Consider the following 21,893-nt stretch of genomic DNA (forward strand, 5'->3'; position numbering starts at 1 on the left):
TCAGCTTGGATGGGGTGGAGTCTCAGGGTGGAGCAGACAGTCTTGGCTTCCCGTCAGCCTTGCCCTTGCGCGGGCGCACCTCCAGACCTCTGCCTTCCCCAGCTCCCGAGCCTCTGCCTGAGAGTCCAGATTCCCCCTGCAAGAGCATGGGTCCCCAGGGGCTTGCCTGGAACTGGGGTTCAGTGCAGTCAGAAATGGGGTTCAGTGAAGTCAGGAGCTTCCAACTCCCTTCTGCTAGGGAAAGCCTTGTGGCAACCTCTGCAGTCTTTGTGCACACTGGCGTGCACGCCTCCAGACCCCTGACCACCGGGGCTCCCCCGGGCCTCCCCTGGGTCTCCGAGTCTTCGGGTGCCTTTCTCTCTACCCGACAGTCCAGACTCCCCCTGTATGAGCCTGGGTCCACGGGGTTTCGCCCGGAACTGGGGTTCAGTGCAGTCGGGGGCTTCCTTCCCCCTCCCGCCAGAGAAAGTCAGCCAGGCTCTCAGCTGCCCTTCCTCTCTGCGCGCACAAAGACCCTTTGCCGTACCTCCAATTCTCTGTGAGCTTTTCTCTTTCCTTCTAGTTGTAGAATTTCCACTCAGCCAGCTTTCCTGTGGTTCTGGATGATATCCGTTCTGTCTTTTAGTTGTAGTTTTGATATTGTTGTGCGAGGCAGCAGTTTAGGTGCTTACCTATGCCGCCATCTTGGTTTCTCCCCTTGTCCACGTCTTTCCTTATGGGCCTTTCTGTCTTTTTCTCCATGAGCTAAGATGCTCTACTCTGGGTTCCCACATGCCCACAGGTTCAACCTCTCAGAATAATAAAATAAAAGTGAGGCTGCTATAGCATCCTGGCGTTTTTACACACACACACACACACACACACACACACACACACACACACACACCACACAACTATATTGTTGGAGAGGAAAACCCCATACTTTTGAGATGTAAAGGGACTAAGTTTACAAAGCAGTTAGGTTTCGGATCCCATCTTTTTCCTCTTTTCTCCTTGCTCACCTAGCCCCACCCCTCCCAAAATCATCCCTCTACTTAGTCAGTGCCTGGCACATAATCTGTGTGCAGTAAATCTTCCTTAAGGCCAATGAAGAAACTTAGTCCTCCTGAGGACTACAAACCCTCTTTAATCTGACCTTTCACACCCCCTTTCCTTGCCCTTGGTACTGAGTCGCTGTTTACCAACTGGAAATAAGATTTAAGTGAGAAATGTGAAAAAGTAAGACATGCTACCTATTTGTAAATCCATTGTAGACCATCTCTTATTTTTTCTTCTATTGCTTAGAAGTATGTCCTTCCTTAGAGGTGCCTTTTTACATTTCTTTACCGCAAAGGAAGTGTCTACATGGGGATTTTTAAGTGATTTAAAGTTGAGCAATCTTTGGTTCATTCCTGTGTGAATACAGGTGAGACTTTCAAGAACAATCAGGGTGCAGAGTCAATGTTGAATGTAGTGGTGTTTGGCGTGAAGGAGCATATGCATAATAGGACATTTTTAAAAACTTAAAAATATCTGTGCGGATAAATGCCAAATGACTACGAAGTCCACACTTTTCACTGACTTTTCAAAGCTACCCGTGCCATGCTCAAGGGTGACTCGCAAGCCCTGGGCTTGCTCTCAAAAGCTGCAGGCTTACTTTACCCCCATTAATTAATTAAATTACTTGCTAGCCCTAAAGGTGTCAAGATAAGTGAAACATGATGGCTCAGATTTGCTTAGAAAATACATGCTGGAATGTGTTAAATTTCAGACGGAGCCCTGATTCTGAGTGTCCAGAAGCAGGTGGAGGCGAAAGGAACGATGTAAATAAATACCAGGTTCTCCTGACTTACAGAAACTTTTTAGCGTTCTTGTCTTTGTTCAATGCCTATTCTAGGAACAAAATAAAAGACAGCAAAAGTGGTATTTTATGTACCTAAATAATGTAAAACTTCTCCAGTATTGTTTGTATGTATTTTTGTAAATGCTAAAACTTTCTTTTTATTTTAGGGAGAGAGTAAGGAACAGAGAGAGAAATAAAGAGAGAAAGAGAGAAGCATTGAATGCACTTTTTATGCATTCATTGGTTGATTTTTGTATGTGCCCTGACTGGGGATCGAACCTGAAACCTTGGTGTATTGGGATAATGCTCTAATCAACTGAGCTACCCAACCAGGGCTGTGTATGCATTCTAAAACAAAATGATTCCCTTGGAAACTTTCTATAATATGTATTTTATATTGTGATGACAATTTTTATCAAGTGTCATGACATTAGATACTTGGAAAAAATTTCAGCAAGTTCAAAGAACAAATTAGAAATGAACAAGATTGTGTAGATATAAATATGAGACATGTAAATGTTCTTATAATATTGGTCTACAAAAGACTCACTCAATTTCTTTTTCCCAAATTCTAAAATTAAAACTTTTCTTGTGAACCTAAGGTTATCATTTGGGATTTTTAGTAATTTGAACATTGTTTTTCAACCAAAAAATAAACCCTAAAAAGTTACTAAGATTTTAAAACTAGTGAGACTGCTTGAGTTGTTAAATATTGACTTGAAAAGCTGTTAATTTTTCCCCCTGAAAGTGCATCTGAAGCACTTTTCATAAATCAATGTGAAACTGCCTTTGCAGAAACACTGGCATCGGGGATCCGTGCATTTGGTCAGTGAGCAGGGGGTGAGGCTAAAGAATGAGAGAAGAGTAAGATGCTTTTATAGAGGTGTTGCTGGAGGGACCCCTTCAGGAGAATGCATGTCCCTAGCAGAGTTGCAAGTTCTCTTGGTGACAGCAGTGTTTTGTTTAGATACAAATTGAATTAGGTCAACTTCCAAAATTTCCTATAATAGGCGGGATATGAGAAAAACAAACTTCAAGACTCCTGGTATGATAAAAGGTACTATTGTTGTTGTCTCCGTGTGTGTGCATGTGTGTGTGTGTGTGTGTTTCTTTATTTTTTTCTTCTAATATAATTTCATCCTGGATCTCTGCTATAACACAATTGGGATTATGTAGAATGTATTTTAAAATAACTCTGAGTTTAAAATTATTCTTTCTATTTTATCTGAACCTAACTAAGATCAGTGGAAGTGAAATGAATAGAACTGATTTGTGCTCATGATTGATACTGAGGTATTTTTAAAAAATGGTTTCTAAAATGTAAGACATCAGTGCATTGTGTCTGCCATTTATGACAGAGTTGACTATCTTCTTCAAATTAATGAATAAAAATCCTCTTGGAGCCTGAATCTCAAGTCAAAAATTTGTCATAGTCTGTGAATGACTTCATTTTCCTTTTGCTTCCAGTATTATTGTTTTTAAACTCAAAATTTTAAAGTACATTGGCTTATTTCATATCGTTATGTGAGCATAATGGAATTAATTCAACTTATCTTTAATTTTATTGTTTTCAGACATAAAAATAGGAGGATGACTCAGAATACCACCTCTTTACCCCTATGTTTAGATAGAGGGTGGGTGGGTTGCCAGATACACTCTAGTTTGCCTCTGGCATCAAGACCATTTTTCTTCATTGATGGCCCCCAAACGTAATTAGTAACTGAGTCATCTTTCTTGCTAGGAAAGAAATGCAGATAGAGTGATGCACTGATAGCAAGCTTGCTCTTGATGCAGACTGATGATTCCCAACATTTTATATACACTTTACCATGCACTCTTACAGCTGACTGAAAGTTGCAGTCTAGTGTTTGGTTATTTATAAAAACTCCTAAATCTTATATGTGTTTCCTTTATATTTTTACACCAGTATAAGTAACTTTTATTTAGTTCTAATTTTTCTGAATTTCCTTGAAATAATTCAGTTTGAAATAAAGTACTTAAAGGTATAATAATTTAAAATACTGGGAGGTGGGATGGAGAAAGAACAGAAAACCTCTTCTATATTCCTCAAGGATATAATTAAAACGATCACATAGCAAACAAAATTAATGTAATATATAGTATATTATTTTATATAATATATTATATATTCTTTCCCCAAAGATATAATTAAAATAACCACATCAAAAATGACAATAGTTTCTTTCAAAATTGGGAGAGTCTGGATTCTGCTTGTTACCTCTTCCTAAGGTATCGCCCCCTAGCTCACTTCCCATCTGTGCATATATGCAAGCCAAGTCTTCCTTTTTTCTACGTGTCTGAACTCACTTACCTGCAAGGGATTTGAGAAACAGCTGGTTTCAGAAAACAGAGAGTGATGGGCCTGTGGAAAACTGGGAGAGGTTGTGCCATGCCCTCCAGAACACTCAAATTAAAATGTTTTCTTAGAACATTGCTCATGGAAAAAAAAAAAACCCACACCATTCTGGGCTCAGATCTGGCCACATGCCAATTTTGGCAACTCCTGTTTCTCATTTGCGCAGGCTCCTGGCCAATGATAGGTAGGAGCTGGAAGAAGAACACCAAAGCAGGAGGAAGAGTCGAACAGGATGGATACATGGAGGCCAGACACAGGCAGGACGACAGAGCGGCTGCGGAGTCCTCTGGTGGGAGAAACCCAGAGGTGCCAGTGGTCAGCAGGCTCAGAGGGCAGAGGGCAGAGCTGAGCTCCGTGGGTTGAACTGACAAAGCTAAAGAGTTAGTGAGAAGTCATCCAAACTGGTAGCAAGCGAGACACTGAATAGTTGTCCATCTCACGGAAGGTGAAGCCTTTCCTTTCCCTTTTTTGCATTTTCTCCTTTGCTGCCACACTCTAATCCCGTCCTCAGGAGAGCGCACCAGTGGGCCGTGGGAACGGCGTTCATTTGTGCATAAAATGGAGAAGGCAGTGTCCCGCGGTGGGACGGTGGGATGGGGTTTGCCTTTGGTGTCAAACAGGTAAGGGATGGTATGTTGATTCCCTCCTTATGCCAAGGAAGAGAAGGGAGGTGCTATTCTCCTGGCTACTTGAAAGGAGCCCATTTTCAGAGCAGTGATTAACTCAGTAGCCGATGTAACACACACAGGGGGGTGCAGCCCAGGTCCTGGCCTTCAGCCCGGGGCTCTCATTCCCCAGCTGCCCAGAGTGTTGCCTGCTGAAGGCTCACAGCTGAGACCTCCCCAGGATGCATCATCAGAGCCAGGGGTCGGCCTCATCCCATTTAGGCCCCCTCCCCAGGGTAGCCCACATCCAGTGAGTGGTTGATGCTTGGGGACAAAGTTCTAGCCTTTGCCTCAATTTAGGACAACCCCGAAAGACCGCCGGCTCCAGAGACCTGACTGCATCTCAGTGCAGCATCGTTCTCTGCCGGAGCTGCTTCCCTCACATCTTTGAAAAAGTTGTTTGTAAGGATACACCCCCCGCCCCCCGCCCCAAACCTCCTGCTGACAAAATTCCTTCTAGACTTGGTCCCGGTGGTACACGAGAATGCCAAGGCAGATGCAAATAGAGAGGTGTGGAAAGGAAAATTATTCTGTGCATTTGTGTGCGAGCCCACTTTCTGTGCCTCTGGTTAGATTCTGTTTTCCGTTCTGTGGAGGGTGCTGGAGCAGGGGTGAGGTGGGCCGAGAATGAGGAATGGACGAGGTTGGAGAACTGAAGACAGGAGGTCAAGGTGTTCCTGGGAGGAGACGTCCTTAGAGCTTAGAGCTCAGGAAGGCGGTGGAACATATGGGCTAGCTTGGAGGTGCCCTCTCTCTTGGCTGGATTCTAGCCATGGTTGCTCTCATGGTGTGGTGCAGGGGTCAGAAGGACTTGGCGTGGCTTTGACACTTACTTGCTGAGACACTGTATTTCTGAAACTGAGTTGTCTTATCTGTGATTGGGGATCGTGTCAGTGTTGACTATCTCTGGGGTTTGATCAAGACCAGATATGTATATATCCTGGAAATCCCTACGGGCAATTTGGGCATGAGGATAGAGTGGAGTGAGTGAAGGCACGGGCTTTGGAGAGACCCAGAGCCACGTGCTGCTACGCTGTGCCGTGCTGTGTCACCTTAGGCAAGTTGACTAACCTGATAGCCCAGCTTCCTTCCATGCAAAATCGGGGTGGGGCCTGGGGAGAGATATTTCCTCACAGGGTTCTTGCACAGTTTAAATTAGATGATGTGTGTAATCATGTGTGCAACATTATCACTGCCACGTGATAAGTTCTAAATTATTACAGTTATTATCATTAAAAACCAACTTAAAAATAATATGTTACCATACAACTAAACTTGAACATGTGGTTCGGGGCTGATCCCCAAGAAATCCATGTGGGACACTCACCTGCTGTGTCACACGACAGTCCCTGCTGTGGGCAGCATGGCCACAGGTCTGTGATCCAGTGTGTCTTTCCCGAGGAGGAAGGTCACTGATGTCACCCCTCGCCCAGGCCTGGAGCGGTCACAGGCTGCAGCCCCACCGGGTGCCCTGTGCGCCACGGAGCGTCCAGGGCTTCTTAGCGGCCAAGGACATTCTGTGCTGGAGTTGCACACGTTTGCGATTGGAACCTCCAGCACTAGCTCCTCACACTCTGTGATTTGACCTTACTTTTCAGGTTTACTCTTTTTATCATTTCATCTCCATTGCAAATGTAGGAATGTCAACGTTCAAATCACAGCTCTCTTTACACCTTCTTAAGGGGACATGCAGTATAAAGTAGAAAAGTGAAATTGTGTCAAGTTATTTTATTTCTGCTTGGGTACTGAGAAAAATAATACAGAGAAAAAGAAAATTTTGATTAGAAAAAAAAAAAAAAAAACCAACAAAATCCCCAAATATGGGATTGCAGTCTTTAACCTGCTTAAGACAAAGGGGAGTAATTTAATGAAAAACAAAACATAAAAAACAACAACTATACTTTGAAGGCACTAGCTGGGGGCAAGTCATATTTATTTGGGTGAACTATATGTTTTTAAAAAGCCTAGGCTCAATATTGGATATAAAATACATCAACACTGTGGTCAACTACTCTTTCCTCTCTCCCCTATCCAAAAAGACACACTGCATTTTGAGTGACTGAAAGACTAGGGTTCAAGCGCAGTTTTCTGTTTGAACAGGGGGTGTACGAAGATGGCATTTCAGGAAATTTTTCAATACCCGCTTCCTGCGGCGGGGCTGGTCTTGCTGAGCTCTGGCCACAGGAGAGATTTCGAAGCTGTGACGGCTTCCTTGCAACACCAGCAGCAACGCGCTCTCTGCAGCAGAAGCTGCGTGTGGCAAGTTCGTCCCGCGCTAGCGTGTAGCTCTCCTAAAGGCCTCTGATCAGAAATGATGCTTTCCCTTAGCATAATGTTCTCTAATTCCATCCAGGTGCCTACAAATGGTAATAATTCCTTCTTTTTTGAAATAAGCCAATCAATGAAAGAAAAATACCACATGATCTCACTCATTTGTGGATAATAAAAAACATTATAAACTGTTGAACAAAAAGATAGATACAGAGGCAGTAAAGCATCAGACTGTCAAATTACAGCGGGAAGGTTAGGGAGAGGTGGGGGAGATAAGAGATCAACCGAAGGACTTATATGCATGCATATAAGAATAACCAACGGATGCAAAACATTGGGGGGTGAGGGCATGTATGGGAGTGGGGTGGGGGGGGCAATGGTAATATATGTACACATATAATACCTTAATAAAAATATATATTAAAAAAGTTTTTAAAAAAAGTTAAAAAAAGAGAAAAAAAGAAATGATGCTTTCCCAAGGTCAGCTGTCCTTGCTGCTCAGGAGAAATCTCCCATGTAGAAGCAGCAATTTCTCCTCGCTGCGATCCCAGCAAACCCTAGGGGTTGGCTCGCATTTTCTGCATGTTCATGTTGCCCGTGGCCTTTCATTCATAACTGTGGTCTTTCTTTGTATCCACTCATTGATCTGATGCTACTATTTCATCTTTCCTTGCGTTGCGTGTACAGGCCTCGGGCTGTGGTCTACTTTTTTGATTCCTGCTCTCCCTGCTGGACTGTGAGGAGCCAGAGACATCCTCTGAGCTTGTGCCCCAGCTGGTCAGAGTGGGTGCTGGCACGAAGGTGGGGCACAGCTGCATTTATTAAATAAGTGAGGCAAGCAATCTGCAAATGAATGGGGGGGGGGGCGGCACGAAGGTGAGGCACAGCTGCATTTATTAAATAAGTGAGGCAAGCAATCTGCAAATGAATGGGGGGGGGCGGGAAATAAGATCAGAGTAGTTGTCAGATCTCCTGAATTCGGGCCACGGTTCTGTATGTCTCTAGCCTTTATTCCACTTTCTAGATTTCTGACACATGTCTTAACCCCCCACCATGCTTCATTTTCTTATTAACAACTGGGCTAATGGTATCTCCTCTGTCTATTCGGCCACGCGACGTTTGTAGCCTGAACCCAGTGAGCAGACATGAAAACATAATTCACATGTGATAGAGACATAAGGTATTTTCATTAATTCCCCATGTGGTCATTTTCTTTCCCAGTGTTGTATATCCACAAATAGAGGAAGGAAAAAGTGATGGGGAAACACATTCACAAAGTTCTGCCCAAACTATTCAAATGGATTAGCTTTATTTAGAATTAGAAGGCATTGAAGAAGTCACTGGTACGGATTGCCATACTGGGTTCTGCTGTTTCCACTCTCTCAGTATACTTACTGCTTCTTTTCTCTTTATTACAGTTATTGCTCTGCTGTTGGGCACACCTTTACCGTTGTACTTAGTATTGTATACATGAGTCTTTTTCAAAAAATATTTTAAAATATATTTTTATTGATTTCAGAGAGGAAGGGAGAGGAGAGAGGGATAGAAATATCAATGATGAGAATCATTGATCGGCTGCCTCCTGCATGCCCCCTACTGGGAATTGAGCCCACAACCCTGGGCATGTGCCCTGACCAGAAATTGAACCGTGACCTCCTGGTTCATAGGTTGATGCTCAACCGCTGAGCCACATCAGCTGGGCTGTATCCAGGATTCTTCATGCCAAAGTTGAAGGGCCAGCTTTGTTTTCTAATTCAGAATCTTTTGAATTTTAGGAATATATGGTGGGCATGCCACATACTATGTATCATCTTCAAGCAGTTTGTAATCACAGTCATTAATATTTCTGCAGAGAAAAGTATGAATTTTAACAGTAAGTGGGATAAAGATTATAAACAACCTCTTCTCAATTCTTTTTCCCTCCAAATGATTTTATTAAAATGTTCTGAAATTGAGGGCTATTTAAGTATCCAAGGCTGGTGCATCTGTTACTTCCTCTCGCCCACATCCCCATACATACCTAATTAAAATTCTTATTTTAAAGAAAGTATTTTCCCTGCTGTTGTATTTTTAAGGAATAACCCATTGCCGGGTCGCTGCCTGGTACATTGTCTGATCCATGTGTCCTTAGAAAACCAGATAATTTAACTGCCTTCCATCAAACACATTAAAATCTTTGAAGATTTAATTTTTTTATATTTGACCGACTGGCATATGCTGTATGCTTTCCCTGGTCTGACAGTGATAAAATTAAAATGTTATGGGAAATGGCTCAACTATATTTTTAACTAACAATAATCAACTGAAGCTGATCAGCTACTTCTTGTTTTGGCTTTTTAAAGTTCTGAAAATATTTTAAAGGTTTAGAATAGTAAAATAAACCAAGCACAATATGAGGATATCCACACCCTCTCCCCTCCCACCCACTCCTCACCACGTAGCACCAAACTCTCCAGATTTGAATGACAGCATATCTTAGGCATCACAGGATATTTCATTCATATTGGAAAATCATGGAATTTCTATATAACCTTTCAGCAAAGGTCATAGACTTACCGTGCCGGGGTATTTCTTAAATAAATATATCTTTTGCCCAAATAAATATATAAACTGGGGGAATAACCCAGTATGATAATAACTTTTTGAAATAGTTAATTGGACAATAATAATTCAATGGAAACATATACAAATTTTCTGGCTTCCCCTGGATTGAGTTTGCTTGAAGATTAGCTGAGCTAGAAGGTCCATCTGAATTCTTCTTCACATGGGCTCTTGTCTTCCTGTTTTCTTTCTTGATGGTTTTAGGGCAGTGACTTAGGACATCTAAAAAAAAAAAAAAAAAAGAGCTGCAAGATTTCTAAAGGCTGAGAATTAATAGTAGATGACGTAAAGTTGTTTCTGTTACATTATTGATCAAAGCAAGGGCAACATAAGATCAGATTCAAGGAGAGGGGAAAATCCATTCTACTCTTGGATGGGGTGAAGGGCAAAGCCACATTGCAAAGGAAGATACATATTGGGACCGGAGAACTTTGTGGCCATCATTTGAAATTTGTTCTCTGGTCACCATTTTATGTATCCTTTCTACATCAAAACACAGGCATCTCTTCTCAAGACATCAAAAGTCTCATCCAATTATGGCACCAAGCTCCAAGTTCAGTATCATGTGGTCTGCATCCGGTCCAGGTATGGAGGAGGCTTTTCAGTGTAATTTCTCCCAGTCTCCAGGCTTGTAAACTTAAAATGGAAGTTACTGCTCCCTACTGACCCAGCATGCACTGATGAGACCAGGGGAATAGCCATTTCAGTAGATGCTTCTTCCAAAGAAGAGAGGAGTGAAAAGGAGATAGCCATCATGCTCCAAAGTAACTCTGAAATCCATCCTGGCACATGCAGCTGGTTCCTTTAATCCAGGGGCAAGACTTCTTATCTTTCTGACTAGAGGCCCGATGCACAAAATTTGTGCAAGAGTAGGCCTTCCTTCCTCTGGCTACTGGTACAGGCTTCCCTCTGGCACCCAGGACCCGGGCTTCCCTCCGGCTGCAGGCAGGCACCCAGGACCTGGGCTTTCCTCACAGCCCTGGCTTCATCTGGAAGGTCGTTTGGAAGGACGTCTGGTCTAATTAGCATATTACGCTTTTATTATCATAGATAAGAAGTGGCTCATGTTTGTGGCTGATAGTTTTGTTAGGCTTCTTCCTGGCCACAAAAATGTCTGGTTCCCAAGTCTTCTCTTCATTTTAAACTGGACTGTCCCTTAGTACAAGCTGATGGTGTTTTTACTTAACAAATTAGTGGGCTTCCTTAAAATCTGCTTGGAGTATATTCTGTGTCCCCCAAACCCAAAGTTTAAAACAAACTTTGAACCACACGTGAAACTGCTATGGGCGATGCTCTTAAGATTCTTAGATGCTGGTTTGTCTAGTTGAAAAGTTCAGCAGGGCACTACCTTAAATCTTTAGAGTTCTTAACAAAGAGCCCTACAGTTACACCCATGATTTATTGCTACCTCAAGTCTATTTTTTACTTTGTAGATCTTTTTCCACGAGAAACTGGAAATGACAGACCATCATATTTCCTAATCTACCACATCAGAGGTTTCCTCTTAATTCTACTCTCAAATTTAGAAGTTCCTTCTTTAGTTTATCTCTTATTTTTCCAGCCTTTTATATGACGCCAATTAACACTTTCATAATTGTTTTTAAAATATATTTTTATTGACCATAGGGAGGAAGGGAGAAGGAAAGAGATAGAAACATCAATGATGAAAGAGAATCATTGATTTGCTGTTTTCTGCACACCCCATACTGGGGATCAAGTCTGCAACCCAGGCATGTCCCCTGACTAGGAATTGAACCATGACCTTCTGTTTTATAGGTTGACACTCAACCACTGAGCCACATCAGCCAGGTACCAGTTGACCCTTTCAGTCTTCTGCAGGGAAATCTCTTTAGCCAGATGCACCAGTTCAGGTTACTGCAGATGACAAAATATATATAGATAGATAGATAGATAGATAGATATAGATATAGATATAGATATAGATATAGATATAGATAAGGCTAAATGACTGAACTAATGTCCATCCCATCATCCAACTGACCAACCGGCTGGTACATATAACGTGCACTGGCAATTTAAAAATAAACGTTGACTCACGCATGCATGAAACATATAAAGCTCTCGCTGATGCCAGTCACACGCATGTATTTTCATCTGTCATTGTCGATCATGAATTTGGTTGTTTTTGTTGACATTTCTATCATAGAGAAAGGGCGAATAGCAATATTAAAATATTTCTCCTAATTAATTTCCTTTCAATGTGCATGAATCCATGCACCGGGTCACTAGTATATGCATGAAATACCTGTGGCTCTTTCTCTAATCTTCTATAGCCGTCCCCTCACTGTTCTTTCAGCCTCCACCAACAGTCTCTCGTGTCCTCCAGCCTCCTTCTTCACCAGTCACCAGGTCCCAAGGCCAACACCACTGTTAAAGCAGCACTGCACTCTCAGTAGCAATTTCTGTTTCACCCAGCCTTTGCCACACCAACACCGGAACTGAGTAGCTGACACTCTAACACATTGCAGTTTCTCACGTCTCTGTGAGCGGGTGAGGTGTTTCTTCTGCTGGCTGTGCCTGGGCTCACTTGTGTGGCTGCGTTCAGCTGGAGCATCAGAAGGGCTGTCAGCTGGTGTTGGCTGTCACCTGGGGGAGGGTTCAGTTCTCCTCCAAGTGACTTCTTTCCTTGTGTGGTGGTCTCAGGGCAGAGCTTCAGTAGAGCCAAAATGGGGCTCCAGACCTATAGAGGCCTGACCTCAGAAGTGACGTATAATCAATCCCTTCAACCACATTATCCACATTATTTGTCAAAGCAAGTCTCAAGGCCAGCCCAAGCTCATGCGGTGGAGAAATTGACTACATTCTGGTAGGAGAAGCAGCAATGTGACAGGGCAAAGGATGTGCTGACCGGACGGGAGGAATTTGTGGACATATTTTACAATCAGTCACAGTCTGGTCCTATGCATTTGTTTTCATCCATTGTTTAATTTAAAAATCTAAACACTGGGTAATTATAAACTGTTTATTTCATTATGTTGAACTAATTATTTCATTACATTGAAATATTCAATATACCTTAGATCCTACTCATGTCTGACAAAATTAGTGATTGAGTTCAGTAATTGCAGATCTATAATTAGGATCATATCATTCTGATCCCAAAACAATCATTTAACTTAGGCCACCTGATTGTGGCTGTTATTTAATTAATGATAATTACATTGTCACCTATGTTCTTATTGTGTTTTTTAATTTCCTTTGTAGCAACATCATTTTGTTGCATCAAAAATTTTAATCTCTATATTTCTATTTTTAAATCCTTTCCAGTGTGTTTTTTTATTGAGATGAATCCATCTGCATCAAAAATGACATAAAGTTTACTTTATCAGGTACCATTAGGAACAATATGATTGTAAATGTATGACTTTTCAAAATTTACATTTTCAGGTAATTAAAATCTTTAAGATTTTTTTAAGCCATTATTGTCATTAAAGCACCTGAAGTGTGTAATAATAATCTGCAAAAATAGGAAAGTTAATCATAACCTATTGCAAACTGAATGTACCAATCAAAAATAAGTGTACCAATACATGGTCCCCTAATACCAAAACATGATGCCCCCAATTTCAGACTTAACAACTATGTCTATTTACTTAAACAGTCCTTTTTTTGTGTGTATTTATGCATTCAAGATGACAGTGAAATCAGTATTTTGTTTGTCATGATTATTTATGGTTCTGATAAAAATATACCATCTTTATATCCATGCCCATATATGAAATGTTATATCCCTCATATATAAATTCTTATAGAAGAATTTGTTAAATATATTGAAATATGTTAATTTCAATTACTGTTAGCATTTTTGAAAACACCATATGTTAAAAGGGTACTTATGGGCATGTATTTTTAAAAAATTAATTTAGTAATAATATTTAAAAGCTAGTTGCCATAGTATTCTCTTTTAGTTTTATGTTATATACTAGAGGTCAGGTGCACAGATTTGTGCACTAGTGGGGTCCCTTGGCCTGGCCTGCGGCTCTCCAACATCTCCTCAGGGGTCCCAGATTGCGAGAGGGTGCAGGTCAGGCCAAGGGACCCTACCGATGCATGATTGGGCCGGGAAGGGACCACGGGAGGGCTCCAAGGCATGTCCAGCCCATCTTACGCAGTCCCCACTCACCAGAACCCAGCAGCAAGCTAACTTACCTCCTGGAGCATCTGCCTCCTGGTGGTCAGTGTGCGTCATAGCGACTGGTCAAATGGTTGAACTAATGGTCAGACTCTTAGCATATTAGGCTTTTATTATATAGGATTATATATAGTAAATGTGTTATATGTGATAAAATGAAAATACCATAACATACTAGTATTTCTAGGCAGCAAATTTTTCATGATTGATTGCAAAGGCTCCAAACAACCCAGGTCACCTTTTACTGTAGCTCTGAGCTTCCAGGTGCATGAGTAGGTCACCCAGGGCAAACCACAGCTGTGAGAAATCAGCAAGTCACTGTCAGGTATGACTCAGCAGGAGGAAAACTGGTAACTATAATTAGGTGTGACAGTTTCTTAACGGTCAAATTTAATCACCCTTTTTAAGTTGGTTTCATCCCTGCATGTGTCATGATCTTGTCCTGAAATGTCAAAATACTGAGGAAATATATAAACACAGCAAAGAAATATAGAAATTGAATCTCAGAGCCAGCTCCCTTCATCTATCACCCATTTCTAGAGAGGGATATTGCCCTGGAATTTGGGGAGTCTTTCTTTTTAAAAAAATCTTTATTGTTGAAAGTATTATATATGTCACTCCTTTCCCCCCATTAACCTCTTCCAATCCAGCCCCTGCCCCTTACCCCAGGCCTTCACCACCATATTGTCTGTGTCCATGGGTTATGCATATATGCATACAAGTTCAATGGTTGATCTCTTCCCACTCACCCATCCTCCCCTGCCTTTCCTCTGACAATGAGTGGATTAGACAGATAGTGATTATCTATATATATAAAAAGCCAGCAGCCAGAACGCTGTAACGACCAGAACAACCATTCACTATGACGCCCACTGCCACCAGCTAATAGGCCCCATTGTGGGTGGGCCCAGCCAGCCAACCTCCTGCAGCCCCTCAGCTGGCTGGCCCCACCCCTGATCTCCCTTACCCCAATAGGGGGCAGGGCTGGCCCTCCTGTAGTCCCTCCCCCCTGCCTGATCCCACCACAGATCGGCCCCCCACCCCGATTAGGGGCAGGACCGGCTGGCCAACTGCCTCTCCCCCTGGCCAGCTCTGCCCACAATGGGCCTCCACCACCCTGATAGGCCCTCGGCCCCTCCCCCTAGCCAGCTCCACCCCAATTAGCCCCCCCCCACTCCAATCAGGGGCCACGCCTGCCAGCCAACCACCTGTAGCCCCTCCCCCCAGCTGGCCCTGCCCTGATAGGTCCCCCCCACCAATCAGGGGTGGGGCTGGCCAGCCAACCACCCACAGCCCCTCTCCCCTGGCCAGCCTGGCCCTGATTGGGGTGGGCCAGCTGGCCGACCTCATGCCATCTCCACCTCCCGACAGGCCTGGCCCCAATCTGCCCTGATCAGGGCCAGGCTGGCCAGACCCCACCTGTGCACGAATTTGTGCACTGGGCCTCTAGTTTCTTATAACAACATTAACCCAGGACCATGTGCATGCACTAGCCTTCCTACATAGACTTCTCTCAAGGAACAGCCTCCAAGTCCTGAGGTCTGTAGGGCAACCCACTTTGGAAGCAGAACCAGTGATGAAAGCCTCAAGGGTGAAACACCTAGAGAACTTCCATAGCTAGAGCCACCCCTCCCCCCACACTGCACACAGACTGGCCTTTAGGAAGGAATCAAGATTCAAGTTATAGGAGAGGGAGGGTGAGCTGCAGCTGTCCAATATACTCACCTGCATCAACACCTGTCCTTAAATCAGAGCCTATTAACGGTTCCTCTGTGAGAATACCCACCTCAAATTCTGGCTTCTCAAATGCCACCTCTCCTCTGTGCTGAAGCTGTCATCTCAACCAGACATTTCATATGCATGTTGCAATGGGCTTGAATTCTCATAATCTTCCCTCTCGAGCCTGTTACTTCTATTTTTCTTTTCTTGGTTAGTGGCATCACTATTCAGTTGACCAAGATAGAAATATAGAAAGTGCCTATAGCTCCTGTCCCTCTACCTCCTTTTGATTCTACTTCTGATAGGTTCCCTTGCAGCTATCTGATGCTTCCCAGCCCTGTTGGTGCTGCCCTATAATAGAATCCATACAAGTTCAATGGTTGATCTCTTCCCACTTAACATGGGTCCTGGTAGTATATTCCCAAGTATTCTCTCATCCCCTTCTCCCTTCAACTAAACCTGTATACTGCCATCAGAATATGTATTTGTGTGTCTCAGACATGAAATGACCATGTGTTTGTCCAAAACCACTGATGATTTCCCCATTGACTATAAGATAGAGACCTAACCCCTTGGCATGTTAGCCAAAGGTTTTACTAACCTGGTTCTTGGCTATTTCTAGGCTCACCTTCAATCTCTTCTTAAACATTCTTCACTTATAATCCAATCAAAACCCATCATGCTTTTAAAAGACTGCCTCTTTTTTCCTACAAAGTTCTCTACCAGAAAATTTCCACTTCTTTGCTGATATTCAATAAAATGGCACCTCCTTTTTAGCTGCTCTGGGCCTTCTAGCCTTTTCTCTTACCTTACAGGAGAATTACTTGTTTCTGTATTTATATCCCCTTAGCACTTTCTATGTTCCTCCATTCCATTGTATGACCAGTTCCTTAGGGCAAGGCCTGTTTTTTAGTCTCCAGCAAATCTTTAGCAGATCCCTCCATTCATTTCTATGAAGCATCCACTCTGCAGTGGTAAAAAAGACAGTGATGGATAAGTCAGGCATGGTCCCTGCCATCTAAGCTAGAACATAGATTCTAATAGTGGAAATGAATAGGCATCCAGATTTGATAATGGTGTCTTAACTAAGCTGATATTGGTGGAGATGATATATTCAGGAAGTAAAATCAACAGCAATTCCTTATTCACTGGTGGGGGAATGAGAGTAGAGAGTCAAGGATGACCTCAGGTGACTGGCCTAAGAATTAGGTGAATCTTAGGTTCCATTAATAAAATTAGTGCTGTGATTCTTAGACTAGAGAACTGAGTTTACTTGTAGGATATAATCAAACTTTACTGTGCTTAGAACTAACATACATGTTCAGAAAAATGTCTACATGAATTATAGTTTTTATAATTTTAGTAGAAATATTAAGCATATATATATATATATATATATATATATATATATATATGAACAGTTGGTAAGACTACATCATGTTTTTCTGAAAAGCTGAAATTAGAAAAATTCTTAGGATTAAGTATTAAATACATTTAAATAATGTTTTTTTTAAATACACAAGGAGAACTTTAAAAACCTATGTCATGATAGTTATGTCAGTTCCTCATCAACAGCATTATAAAGTAGTGTTATTATTCATAACGTATGGTTTTTAGACACTGTTGTTGGTCTCAGTGAACTTTTTACCAACAGCTTTCTTGAGGTATAATTGTTCAGTGAACTTTCAATAAGTGAATGAAGGTAAACATAGGGCTAACATATTATAAAATTTAAAGCACTTGATGATAATACTTAAAGGGATAGCCTAATTGATTAATATACTTGAAATTATACTGACTCTTCTTTTAAGCAATAATCGGTAAAATGAATCTCTATATATAAAAGCCTAAGTGACTGAACGACTGGTCGACCAGTTGCTATGACGTGCACTGACCACCAGGGGACAGATGCTCAACACACAGGATCGGGCTTCCTCCTGTCTGAATTAGCCTGTGAGGATTGGGCTGAAACCGGCTATCCGACATCCCCCGAGGGGTCCTGGATTGCAAGAGGGCACAGGCCAAGCCAAGGGACCCCACCAGTGCACGAATCCGTGCACCGGGCCTCTAGTTAAAAGATAAAATAATATTATGATTACTTCCAGAGCTGTGTAACAATGAGTTTTTTTCATGAAATAACTTCATGTCATACTATGTTCTCTAATTAGGTGTTTGTTTTTTTCCCTTCTAGATGAGCAAGAGATAGTACAAAAACGAACTTTCACAAAATGGATCAACTCTCACCTGGCCAAGGTAAAGGAAACTACCAGAGTTCTGTTTTTAGCTAGTTTGAGCCAATAAATCATTAAATGTACAGTATAAAGTCATGCTGCTTTTGCTGTGGTCACAATTACTAACCAGTGATATTGTCAACCCCGTTAGTTTAACTGTTGCCCACATATAACACTAGCTCACATTGCCTCTAGGAGAAATGAAAGGATGCCTAGAGCCAAGATCAGCTATTCATGTCAATTCAAGGAATCTTGAAATAGTCATCCAGTTATTTCTCCTAAGATGTGTGCCATAGAAAAGAATTGGTGCTGGATTTTCTTTTTTGGGTTTGTTTCGATTTAGAACAGAAAGCAGCAAGGAGTGGTCTGCCCTAAGCAAAGAATTCTATCTGAGGAGGTCATACTAGTATCTCTAGTGCTTTGATAGGAAGTAACCAAGTAACCATGGTGGCAGGACACTAAAAGGGCTAATTCTGAGATTATTGACACTGACATTAGGTTGTATCAGTGACTGTATTTGTACAGTGTAATGACTGAACATAAACACTAATATCCAAATTCCAATACAGCTATATTATAATAAAACTAGAGGCCCAATGCACAAAATTCGTGCAAGGGGCTCGGCCCTCGCAGCCGCGGCTTGCCTCAGCCCTTGCAGCCCTGGCTTCATCCAATAGGTCGTTCGGTTGTCTGGTCTAATTAGCATATTATGCTTTTGTTATTATAGATTAAACTCTTATCTTGCTGATGAAAAATATGCAAACAAAAAAATCATTGCATTTGTAAAAATAAATACAGACAATGGGACAATTGTCTGACTTGAGTGAGAGGATCCTTTGGCTGAGAGCTGTACCTACAGTGTTCGAGGCATAACCCTATGAGCAGTTTCTGATAAGAGATTTCCCCTAAGTCTCTTTTATGGTTAAGAAGCAAACAAAACATGGCAATGTGTTTCAGTCCAACCATACAAATTAACTGCTTTACTGTGGTGTCTCTAAGAGGCTTTGGTGACAGAAAAAAGTGTTAGTAAGACACTTTCCCACGCCTTGAAAAGCTCACAGTTCAGCCAAGGTTGAAGACAAGAACAATGTGTCTGAATTAACATCCATTGGGAAGGTTCTTTCTTAAATGAAAATAGAGGTGTTTTTTTTCATATTGTTAGATTACATGCTAATTGTAAATAATATTAACAATATACCTCGTACAAGTGTAAAGAAAGTAAAAATCACCTCAAATCTCACAATCCGGATAGAAACATCACTAACATATTAATCGCCACTTTTCTACACAGGGACACACGATTTCACAAAAGTGGATTTATAGGATAGTGATCTGTATGCCTGCTTCATGCAGCACATCTCTCCATGTCAATAGCCACAGAGCTACATAGTCATTATAATGGATGAATAATTTTATTATAAATATATAAGTTATAAGTCATAAAGTACTCAGTAGCTTATTGGTGGTCATTTACGTGGTTTCTAGTGGTTTGGTATTATACAGAACCCTACATTGAAAGTCCTCGAACCTATATCTTTGAACACTTGTGTGATTTTTCTTAGGATAAATTTCTAGAAGTGGGTGGCTAGTCAATAGGCATATACATTTATAATTTTAATACATGCCAAGAGCTTATGTCAATGCCCATTTCCTTACACTAGTAATGAACTTTAGAGCTACAGTGTTTTCTAATCTGATTGGCTAATATAATTTATAATTCATTTTTAATTTTGTTTAAGTAAGGTTGAATACCTTTGTGAAAGTTTTTAAAGTAAAATTCTTGGGATACACTTATCTGTTATGCACTGAATACTTAAAAAGAAGGGGAAGTCTGAATATATGCCATGCCATACAGTATGTGAAGGGCCTTTGTGGAGCAATTATCTTTCAAGAGTTTATTTTCAAGTCTGTTTTGTAATTGCTGCTTTATCATTGTTTCAAGTCGCTTTACACAGTGATGTGGTAGCTGGCTATTGCAATAGCTTTACCGAGGTGTGTTGTTTTTTCTGGTTTCTTCCAGCCCTGCTCTGTGACCTCGCCCCTACTATTTCCCACCTAAATATCTAAGCCCTCCCTTTCCTGTGGCCTTCAAGCCTCTTTCATTTGTGAATCATCTCTGACCACCTGTGAGGCAGCACGCCTGTCCCCTAGCCAATGCTGGAGGATGTTAGCAGTTTCCCTGCACCCCCTCCCCGGGCCATCCCCCTCCTTTCCCTGCGTTTCCTGCCTCTGTGCGGGAGGATCTGAAATCTCTGCCCTGGTCCAGAACCTGCAGCGCCGGTGAGGCTCAGCATGCCTTAGATTATCTTGTACTGTTCCCTCTCTCAGCTTCCCAGTAACATGGTGAATCACTAAGGCATGTGCTAATTCTTGGAATTTCTTTTAAGTCCCAACAGCCCTAAGCACAGTGCTGAGCACCATGGAGAGCTGTTGGATAAAACAACAGCAGAGTCTACATCTTCTCTTGATGTTTTTATAATAGTAAATGCATTTCTGGGGAGGAAAAGTAACGATGCATTTCTGGCACTGGGCTACGTGCTTCACACAGGCTCTTTCACAGCCCTCACCTCCATAACTTGCTGCTGCTGAGATTTTAATCCAGACAGGAATCTAAAGTCCATGTGGTTTTTCCTACTTTGCACATTTCTGCATCTGTAGTATTATTTTGAAAGACCAAGAAAATTATGACTTCTACTTATAACCTTAATGTGATTGAGTGTTTTGTTCTTTTTTTTTTTTTCTCCTCTGCACTAGTGACTTTTTTCTTTCCTCAATTACCTGGAAAACTGAAAACGGAAGCAGAACAGGGATACTAACACTTGTTATCCTGAACTTATTTATACTGACGCTGTGGTATCTTGTCAAACATAGCCAAACCCACAAATTCATTGGAGAACACTTTCCTTTCCTGACTCACTTATATTGCAAAAACATTCCAAAGATCAAATTTGACCCCATTACCCTTCCTCCGCTGTTGACAGTTTTAGGACAGCTATAGAGCTGAGCTTTATGTCTTCATCTGTCCCAGCAGCTGATCACGTGACCCCCTAGTGATCCCTCTCTCTCTTCCCCAGCTTTTGCCCACCTTCATCCCTGAGTGTCTATTTACAGTCCTATTTCTCATTCTCCCCCTCATCTCTGTCCCATGCCTGTCCATCTCTAACTCTCCCATGCTATCTCCTCCTCCATTACAAGACTACTCAACCTTTCTGTCTCTGTCTCCATCTCCCCATCCCCATTTGTATCCCCATTTTCATCGCTATTCCTGTCTGTAACCTGTACCTCTAAGCACACGTGCCTTCTAGGCTTCATAGTCTCATGGAGGTCACACTTGCATACGCACCCAACTTAAAAGGGAAGCACACACTTGCCTTCCCACTGCGGTGTGCTCGCTTCCTTCTGAGAATGATCATCTCTCTCCTGCAACAGAAACAAGGTCAAGTTCATGTCTTTGATTCGGTGTCTGAACCACTGAACCACGACATCGTGTCACTGTTCCTGCTGTCCCTGTGAGGAGACTTGCTCCCAAAGCAGTTCTGTGATGCTAGAGTGTGCTTGGTCCCATCACTCTAGCACTTTGCGGACATGACAGCAAGCATATACATGTGCTCATGCGCGCGCACACACTCACACACACACACACACACACACACACCTCACACCTTTAGTCGCTGGGCTCCACAGAAGCATATGAAAACAGCTTCTCAAATTTTTGGTCCTTGGCTCCTGGTCACCTATCGGCAACACGGTTCTCTCCCCTGACAACAGGTCTTCACCCACAGAGCGGAGCGGACCTGTGTCACGGTCTTTCCTTAGCCCCAGAGGTTCTCAAAGCCAATGTGTCCTCCTTCTGTTTGCTGATTAGATAACCAAGGCCAGTGGTAGGTCCTATAGCTAAGAGCCACCTGCCCCCAGGCTGGAGCCGTGATTGCTGTCCCCTTTGAAAGGATCTGGTGTCCTGTGATTTGTTGGGTCAGATTGAGTCTGGTTTGGTGTGTGTAGTTTGTGTGCTTGTTTACTTTGGCCAGTAAATACCTAACTGACATTAATCAGC

At 42.2% G+C, this 21,893-nt stretch overlaps 1 protein-coding gene across 6 annotated transcripts in view; it reads left to right on the plus strand.

The window, feature by feature from the left end:
* The window catches only part of SYNE1 (spectrin repeat containing nuclear envelope protein 1), a 400,736-nt gene that overhangs the window by 49,653 nt on the left and 329,190 nt on the right, over positions 1 to 21,893 (plus strand). For all 6 annotated transcript variants that reach the window (XM_080663595.1, XM_080663598.1, XM_080663597.1 and 3 more), the window contains exon 3: positions 17,800 to 17,861. In XM_080663595.1, the coding sequence (XP_080519721.1) occupies positions 17,800 to 17,861 (62 nt within the window). The remainder of the gene's footprint in view (positions 1 to 17,799; positions 17,862 to 21,893) is intronic.

Source organism: Plecotus auritus, assembly GCF_963455305.1.
Source record: "Plecotus auritus genome assembly, chromosome: 4".
Taxonomy (NCBI): Eukaryota; Metazoa; Chordata; class Mammalia; order Chiroptera; family Vespertilionidae; genus Plecotus; species Plecotus auritus.